The 9164-nt window shown below is 39.4% G+C and overlaps 1 protein-coding gene and 1 long non-coding RNA gene across 2 annotated transcripts in view; one reads left to right on the top strand and one right to left on the bottom strand.

Moving 5' to 3' along the window:
- LOC107838490 (uncharacterized) overlaps positions 1-7368 on the top strand; it is a 21859-nt gene extending 14491 nt beyond the window's left edge. Inside the window, exon 3 of the long non-coding RNA XR_001664566.1 lies at positions 7358-7368. This is a non-coding gene — a long non-coding RNA (uncharacterized LOC107838490). The remainder of the gene's footprint in view (positions 1-7357) is intronic.
- frk (fyn-related Src family tyrosine kinase) overlaps positions 265-9164 on the bottom strand; it is a 14412-nt gene continuing 5512 nt past the window's right edge. The window contains exons 2-8 of the mRNA XM_007570637.2: positions 6957-7078; positions 4445-4608; positions 4198-4366; positions 3756-3914; positions 1694-1875; positions 1357-1522; positions 265-1260 (exon numbers count right to left, since the gene is read on the bottom strand). Of these exons, the coding sequence (XP_007570699.1) occupies positions 1052-1260; positions 1357-1522; positions 1694-1875; positions 3756-3914; positions 4198-4366; positions 4445-4608; positions 6957-7078 (1171 nt within the window). The 3' untranslated portion in view covers positions 265-1051. The remainder of the gene's footprint in view (positions 1261-1356; positions 1523-1693; positions 1876-3755; positions 3915-4197; positions 4367-4444; positions 4609-6956; positions 7079-9164) is intronic.

Genomic DNA, 9164 nt, shown 5'->3' with positions numbered 1-9164 from the left:
CAGAATATTCAGTGGTTCTGAAACTACTGACATCTTGGCCATGTAAATAGAACAGATTAGAGTTTGTGAGAAAATGAGTTAAAAAAAGTTATTCTTTTTTAGTTCCCTTTGTGCGCCTAGTCATCTTCTCTCCAGCTTTCTGGAAATTGATTCTGATTTCTAGCCAAATTATTGGTCCAATTCTATGAGACATTTCAATGCAGCGACTGATAAATGTCATTGTTCAAAGATCACTTCAGATAAATCCACAACAAACCAACCACGTCATCATAAATAACATTTGTTTTATTTATGTTAGGCATAAGGATAAGTTAAAAATCAGCTAAATTCTATAAACACTTTTTAGTTAGAATACAATTAACAGGAATTTGTTTAGAACATTAAAAGCATGAGACAGTGATGTCAAACAGGATCTATTTGTTCAGAGAAGGAACCAGGAACCTCCAACAGGTCTGAGAGCAACGCGAGACTCGACACGATGAAGAGAGTCCAGTCTGAAACTCCTGAGTGTCTGACAAGTCATTGTGATGCAGAGACGGGGTGAAAGCAGACAACTGGCAGCTTTAACACTGCTGCCAGGGATGGAAATAATCAACCATTCTCAGATTCTCAGGGAAGCAACATGGTGACATAAACATTAAATATAGATTACTGTCTTGGTTCAAGTTAAAGCATATGTGAAAAGATCATGGAAAAGACTTAAAACAAAGAGCTTTCAGGTGCTCATCCCAGGTGACCTCCGGCTTCAGTTCAGCAGGAGGACAGAATGTGTGGAATGGATGAAACCAGCAGGACCGGATGAGCGAGACGGATGGATAGTCGTTCTAAACGGCGCCTCTCCCAGTCGGGTGTGAATCAGGCTCAACAGATACACAGGCCACCTGAAAGTGCAGCGTCTCTGCTTGGTAATCAAATCCTTCAACTGAGCAGATTAGGAGGCATTTGACAGAATCGTTGCTGAATCTAGTGATTATGAATTAGTTTTTTGTTTTTTTATTAATCCTTCGTTAAAAGTCAAACAAGGCTGTATTTTTTGTTTGTTTTTTTTACTCTAATAGTGGGAGCTGTCATCATAGGAGTTCAAATCCATGTCAAAGTAATCCTCCAGTTGCCACTGCAGCGTCTCAAACGTGGGCCGGCTGAATTCCTTTTCGTTCCAACAGTCCAACATGAGGAGGTGCATTGGCTTCGGGCACCTTGGGGGGCAGGGCAGCCTGTTGCCTCTAGAAATCCACTGGACGGCCTGCATGTTTGTCATGGCTGCAGAAAAAAAAATTGAACATAAGTGTTGGTCTAACAAGACACTACTGCTGGGGGAATTATTTGAAGTCTTTATAGAAGGTGTCTGGATCTTACTTGAGTACGGCATCTGGCCAAATGTCATGATCTCATACAGCAAGATCCCAAAGGACCAAACGTCTGATTTGATGGAGAACTTGTTGTTATGGATGGCCTCTGGAGCGGTCCACTTCACAGGAAACTTGCCCCCGTCCCTAGCCTCATACACACTCTCACTTTCTTTCTACAATCGAACACGAAAAAATAAAGCAAACATTTAAAAAGCTCTTGAGATTTGTTCCTTTGCCAGAAGTATTGAAGGTGTTTTTTTTTTGTTTGTTTGTTTTTTCCCCCACCAGCGAAGTTGGGAAGAAAACTAAGACCTGTTTCCAACAGAATCTGACTTTAAACCTACCATAAAAACTCTGGCCAGGCCAAAGTCTGCCACTTTGCAGATGTTGTTCTCTCCCACCAGGACGTTCCTGGCAGCGAGGTCTCTGTGGATGTAGTTCTGCTGCTCCAGGTAAGCCATGCCAGCCGCAATCTGGGCTGCCATTTCAATTTGGTCCTGCACACGCAGAGTGCCCCCCTTATCCTCTGTTGTCAAGGTAGAAATAAGTGAACAAAATCAGTAACAATAAGCCGTTTTATGGATCAGCCCACTTATATATAACAATATATTCAATGCACTAAGTAGGTGTTTCAACATGTCTGATGAGTAATTTCTCAGTGCCACCTGATGAAACAGTTCAGGTTCGTCTTCATTTTACAGAGAGAACTTGGAAAGAGTTGACTCAGGCTTTCAACCTGCTTTTCCATCTCAGGAATCTCCCACATGCCTCAACAGTAACATTGTTTCAAAGTAGGTTGGAAGATTAAAGTTAAAGGAACTTTTATCCTCTTACAGCTTCAGTGTTGCTTGTTGTGACTCTTTGGAGTGACTGGTTAAATTAGATTTTTCTTTTTAAATGCATACACCTTAACAACCTCTGCTAATATCAATAAGACTGTCTAGTTGAGGGTCAATTCCTTCTGTCTGGAAATGTCAGACCCAGCAAAGTCGTAAGCTTCAAATAACCCAAAAGTGACAACATGACTTTACAGTGTTATGACGTTCTGGTCATTGCTTTGCTACAAGTAGCATCACTTTGCTTATGTTAGTGATGTGTGATAGCTGTTAGCTCCCTGAGGACAGAACCAAACTGTGTGTTCTGAAAAATATGATGTTAAGAAAAAATACTAAAATAGGTTAACTTTGGAAAAAGTTTGGCTCTCTCTCTTCCTCTGGATCCCAGGTCCTCTCGGCGGACCACATGTAGCCACAAGGAAAACAACAATGTGTGCTGACGTCACAGAATTACAGAGTTTAATCCAATATAAGACAATGCATAAACTTACAAGTAAGACAATGCACAAACTTACACCAGAAACTGCAGAACAACGGAGACATACATTCATTTACCTGACATAAATGGAAAGAAGAAGAAAAGCAAAGACGTGCAAAGACATCTTTGGAGAGTTGCAAGAGCAAATCTGATTTGTTACTCCTGTGTAGAAAGTTTTATACTGAAGGAGTATTCTTATCTTTAATTTATTCAAATAAGGCGTATCTTTGCTCCTCCAACCAGGAGCTATCTCTGACCCTCTATCTGAAGCCTAAAACCCCTGCCATATTTACGGCCTTTCACAGATGAGTGTGAAAAGCCAGAACTTCCACTGTATTGTTTTCCCACAGACAAAAGGCAGTTCAAACGATCCTAGCAAACCATCTGCTGTAACTACAGGTAACATAAAGGTCAAAAAGTCAGAATAATTACTAAATTCAAAACCACAATTAGGCCATTTGAATCAAGACATGTTAAGTTTTAAAACTAGCTTATTTTAAATTTATTTTCTCAACAATGACAACATGAAACAGCTTAGGATTGTTTTTTTAACACATGATCCAAATGTATTCAGTGGCGTTCATGACGCTAACTTTAGCTGCCATGAAACTACAAAAATAGTTGGACAGGGTGGAACATAGAGGGATGATTTGTATTTAAAGAGACAGCACCACAACCGGTTGCTCTCAGTAATCCCTCAGAACAGGTCGGATGTGCCTGTGGAGCTGGAAGTGTTGCAGTTCCACTTGCATAGACTTGCATAAACTTAAATGATTTAAATGTGAAGAGGATTTAAAAGAATGATTCATCCATTTTAAGGGAGCAACTTTCAAAACCAGTCTGAATGTTAATATCAACACCACTCATCTATTAAACATGTAGAACAGCTGTCTGTGTGATTTTCTAACACCTGTTGGTCATGTCATTTCCTGCATTTCCACTGATCATGCATTTGTGCACTTTGACATATCAAAACTTAATTTGCCTAATAAAAACATTTAAATTTTTAAAAGAAACTTGTTTATAACAACCTGGAGCCCTGTAGATTTTGACTCCTCCTCATAATTGAAGTGGAAAGTGTGGCTGACTTACTTCGAAGGTACTCCAGCAGGCTGCCATGCTTCATCAGCTCAGTAATGATGTAGATGGGCTCCTCCAGGGTACACACAGCATAGAGCTGGATCAGCTTGGGGTGCCGCAGTCTCTTCATGAGCTGAGCCTCTGCCAGGAAATCTTCAGGGTCCATCGTACCTGAGAGACACAAGTTCTAGGTTTTTGGGTCTTTTCGTTTGGTCATGTGACTGTGATGCAGCACAGGACTCGGAAGCGTTTAACAGAAGTTGAGAAGTAATGTCAGCAGTAAGGTCTCAATGTGCTATATAACACATCTAATATCAGTAAATATTGGTTATTGGCCACAACATCAATATTAAATGTGGATATTGAAATTGGCCAAAATGTTCCCTATGGATGTGTCCCTACTTTGGACTTTGTGGTGCTGTCTCTTTAAATGTAAATAGTGAAAAAAAATCACCAGGTTTGAGGGTCTTCACAGCGACTTCTGTGGTTTCATTCCACATCCCCTTATAGACTTCTCCAAACTGTCCAGCACCCAGCTTGTCCATCAGCCTGATAGAGTTGCGAGGAATCTCCCACTGATCCACCGTGTTGTAGGACAGACCGTAGGTCTGAGGAGCCTCCATCTGCACCGACAGGACAGTTAGTAATGACGAACTAAACATCAGGGATCAGTGTCTACGCTCCTGCATGTTGTAGTTTACCTTCCTGCATGGCTCGCCAAGAAGCACACACAGCCCATCACTCTGTCTGGAGTAATACTCCACCAACTCCTTCAGCGTTGGGAAGGATTTGGTCTTCGACACGTAGTAGTGGCCATTATCCAGTTTCTGGAGCTTGTAATGTTTTACTCTCCCTTGGTGCAAAACTAAAAAAAGAATACGAAATCATTTTAATCACCTCCAAAAGAGAAACCAAGTTATACTAAATCAGTCCCCTACCAGTCACACTGCATGTTGGAACCTAAAGCACACCACAACATGTTGTGATGGAGCAATAATAAAATACTAAATAAAATCAAAAACATCTCAATGTTATAAAACAAATGCAAAAACTGTGACTCAAATTTGGAAGCAAAACACATTTATGGTCCAGTTAAAGTCTACCGTCTCAGTCAGAACTGATTTGGAAAAGCCAAAATATTTTCCCTTGAATGTTGTTCCATCATGGTTGCTACGGTAAACAAACAAAAAGAAGCAAATAATACAGACCCACTCAAAATGTAAATATTACCGCAAAACCCAGAAGTGACACAATAATTAATTACACAGAGATGAATGTTTGAAAGCTCCATTAATTATGATTTTTCACTTACAGGGAATCATTACATTTGAAATCAGAATATTATATAAACAAAATGTAGATTCCACACTACTTAAAGGATGTTATTTTCAAGAAGTACTTTTAATCTGACAAGACTCATTGTGGTTCTATAAAGGCGATTCTATAAAGTATTGACTCAGGGATACTGAATAATAAAAATGCACACCTTCCAGATGTTTATCTTTGAAAAACTTAAAAACTCAGTCATCATTTTCCTTCCACTTCACAGTCATGTGATACTTCACATTGGTCTAACATATAATATCCAAATAAAACAAAGTTCAGGTGGTAGAAATACCGGCGGTCTCCAAGAGTTGTGTTTTAGTACGTGTAATATATGTGTTTCTGACAGGATTGATTATTAAACAAGTCACCAACTCCAGAGATACTTTGCTCACTGCATTGTATCCTTATTGCATGTCACTTTATGGTTTTAAGCTCTTCCAAGCCATTTTCTTTGTGAACAAGGTCAAGTCAAAAAGCTGCAAATGGAATGATATTTTATAAGCTCATCATTTTTTTAGGTTGGAGTCACTGGAAAGCAAACTGGAATGCTAACCCCAGCCTACTGAATGCTAAGCCCAGCATTCAGTAGGCTGGGGTTGTTAGCTTTGGAAGTTGTTCCAAAGCTAATAACTTCTAGCCTTTCCAAAGCTAGAAGTTGTTAGCTTTGGAAAGGCTAACAACTAGCATGCCGAGGTTGGTGACTTGTACCTTTATCCTCTTAAGAAACATTTTTAGCATGCAATATAATAGTAAAGGTTGCATAAAAGGTCATATTAGTGCTGTCACAAATCAAATAAAAGTTTCACAAATCACAAATTAGGTTTTAAATACTTGTTTAATGTAGAATAAATTTGATAAGTATTGAATTTTTTAAAGTAGAGCACACTAAAGATGCTCAAAGTGGAATCACCTTTTTATTATTTGCTGAATGGAAGCTGTAACTGGAAGCCAACATCAGTAAAATATCACAGCCAGCAGTTTGTTCATACTTGATGTCATATCTGAGCATGTTTCCACATAAAACACAAAGGAAGCAATTTTTGTCACGTTTACATCAATGACTGATGATTTCAGCACTTCTGCTGAAGTACGTCGGGGCTTTAAGCCTGCTAGTTCCCAGCCTAACACTAGCCTATCCATGCTAGTAGACAGCAGAAGATGAAGGAAATCCAGTTGGTGGCCAAGCTACACATGCTAGTCACCAGCCTCTCCAAAGCAAACACAAGTACAACCCTCCTACTTATTTGCCAGAGCCTGGCACTCAGTTACTAGTGCTGGCCCATCATTAATCAGATCAGTAGTCAGCTTTGGAATGGATGTAACCCTCTGCAATAAGGAAGTAGCCACCACTGGGTTAGCTGTAGTCTTAATTTTGGCACCAATAACGTACCATAGTATCCTGTCAGAATGCCGCTTGAGTCACACTGCTGACAGTAGCTCATACAGTGAGCAACACTGGTGATGATTGTGGCGACCAGTGGGTTGCTGGTTCAACTCTCAGACATCTGTCGTGTCCAGAAAGCCTGGTGGCAGCGGTCACTTCTGTCAGCTGACCTGTTATCCAGTAGGTTGCCACCATCAGCGTGTGAATGTAGTGCAGGACATTTACCATTTAAAATGGATATTTACCACTTGATGCGGCCCTATATAGTTATAAACTAAATTAATAAAATAAAATAAAATAAATAAATTGTCTACATCAGCATCAGAGAGAAGTCAGCCAGCATAGCATTCTGGTTATTGTTCTGTATGAAGTATAAGATACCAGGTTAGAAAACATGGGAGACCTGAATGCTGGACTCTTCTTCTATGGTTCTGTGCGTGTGTGACGACAAAAAATAAATAAAATAAACAAATGCTTAAAAAAAGCAAATGTTATTTCCTTACCTGAGAGGGAGTACTCTCCTTTCAAACTTTCAGAGTTTCTAACGAGGAATGCTCCTTCCTGGTTCCCTTCACCCTGCAGCAACTTCTCTGCATCCAGTCGCTTGGTGTCTGGGAAATACCATCTGGAAGCAATTACAGATATGGTTATTTTTAGGAAACCCTTTTTCCAATTTTAACTTAATTTTAAATTATTCTATTTATTTCTATTTTATATCCATCACCCAGATCTTCACGGCAGGGATTTATGGAATTTAGTAGTTATAAATCTGAGCAAACAAAGCACATCTTCCTGTAGGCTCCATTCTCAGGCCACTTTTATTCAACATGATCCAACTGGCTCAGATTATGGAGAACTACAAAATATCACAAAATAAAGTCCGCATGCTTTTATTTCCTTTAAGTATGCTGCATTGTCTGTGTTAGTGAAAACGTTTGAGCTACGTGGAGATGCGTGTCTGACATAAAGGACAAGGTGCTCATGTGATGAAGATTTAGATTTGAATCCAATATCGAGCATCATTGTGACCTCTGACATTTGCATATTTTACACTGTACTTTAAACATGATGGATAAGAGTTTTATATATACAATAAACTACAGCAGCTGCTGCTGTCATGGTTACAGCTTCTGGGATGACAGCAGTAATCCTGATGATGAAGCAGATTGTGAGAGCTTTGATGTACAGGACTTTGAGACCAGCTGCAGGAAGTTGTAGTGTATTTCTGATTTCAGTTCCTCGTAAGGCTCAACAGTAACTTCATATAGTTTGAACTGTAATCTGATACAAGTATTTATTGCAAATAAAAGTGATTTGAAGTTCCATCTTTACTGCAACAGCGATCTGTTGAAACATTTTGAAAAGTAAATATGATCAATAATTTTTGAAAACATTTTCTACCATATGAGACTCAGACAGTTTGTTCAGAAAGTCTGTTCTGTTCTGAGATAAACCATGTCAGAGCGGGTCACCACCGCCCTGATGAGGTCTTATGTGAAAAATATTTTTTTAATAAATGATAGCTTAAGAATGAAGATAAATAGCTTCAGTTAGAATCATTTATGTTTGATTTATGTTGCTGTTGAAGTGAGTCATTATCTGCTGCTTCCTGGTTCTGTTTGCAGCGTAACGTTGTGATGATGGTCTAATGGACTCTCACTGGTCCTGGTTCTACATACAGTCCAGAGCTGCAGGTATAAACTATAGAGCCTCAGATCATTAGAGGCCAGTTAACCCAGTAAGTAGACAACCTTCAACTGTTCAGTCCTTAAACAGTTAGCCAATCAGGACTGCAGACATGACTTCTTACTGCAGCTTATCCATAAAGTTCAGACACATTTCAATCTTGTGTTTTAATTCATCTATATTTATATTTTTATGCAATGATTTTCCTTTTTTAAATGAGATTTTTGTCCTTTTAATGTGCCTCATTTCGATTGTTGTGTTTTCCTGTAAAGCTCCGGACATAAACAGGGCTCTGTAAATAAACTGGCTTCCCCTTTCTTAAGCAGAATGAAGCGACATTCTTACTTTGCCACCAACCAGTAGATCTGGATTCCTGAATCAAACATCCTGCATGAACTGTACAGACCTAGCTGAAAACAAAAATGTCCAACAGAGGCAACAACATTCACCTCCCTCCTCATTTGATGAATAAGACCTCTTTGAGCTACAGGAAGAATCAAACCATTTTTAAAATCAGTTATGACATATTTCTTGAAACAATCTCAAGATTCCTATCTTTCTGGTTTTGACCAGCTGCCTGTAAACCGAGTCAGCAGCAGAGAAATAATCCAGCAGAAGCTGATTAAAAAAATAAAGCTTTGGACTGGTGAATCACCCAAACAGGATAAATGTTTATTTTAAGTTTGGTGTATCTGTTGCAGCTTTCAGCAACAAATCAAAGGCAGCCGAGCCTCCTGACATCAACCCTACATAAACTCTTTAAAGGGACTCCATTCCTTTGATCCTTCTTCTAGAAACCAAGACGTAGCCAAGTTCTCTTCAGGCATAAAAATACATCTGTCCTGTGTGTCTGTCTCCAGCCGGGATGCCACCTGACAGCAGAGAGAGTCAATGAGGATTAAGTATTGAAAATAGATGGAGGGATCTTGTTTTCCCCCTCAAGTAAGCCTGAGGCAACAGCACAGAGAAATAATGCTCATAATAGGAAGAATATTCTGGAAGAACCAGGAAGGAGACGTCTCCTT

This window comes from Poecilia formosa, unplaced genomic scaffold (genome assembly GCF_000485575.1).
Source record: "Poecilia formosa unplaced genomic scaffold, Poecilia_formosa-5.1.2 Scaffold264, whole genome shotgun sequence".
Taxonomy (NCBI): Eukaryota; Metazoa; Chordata; class Actinopteri; order Cyprinodontiformes; family Poeciliidae; genus Poecilia; species Poecilia formosa.
Note: the sequence above shows the minus strand (reverse complement) of the source record. Positions and strands in the feature narration are given on the sequence as shown.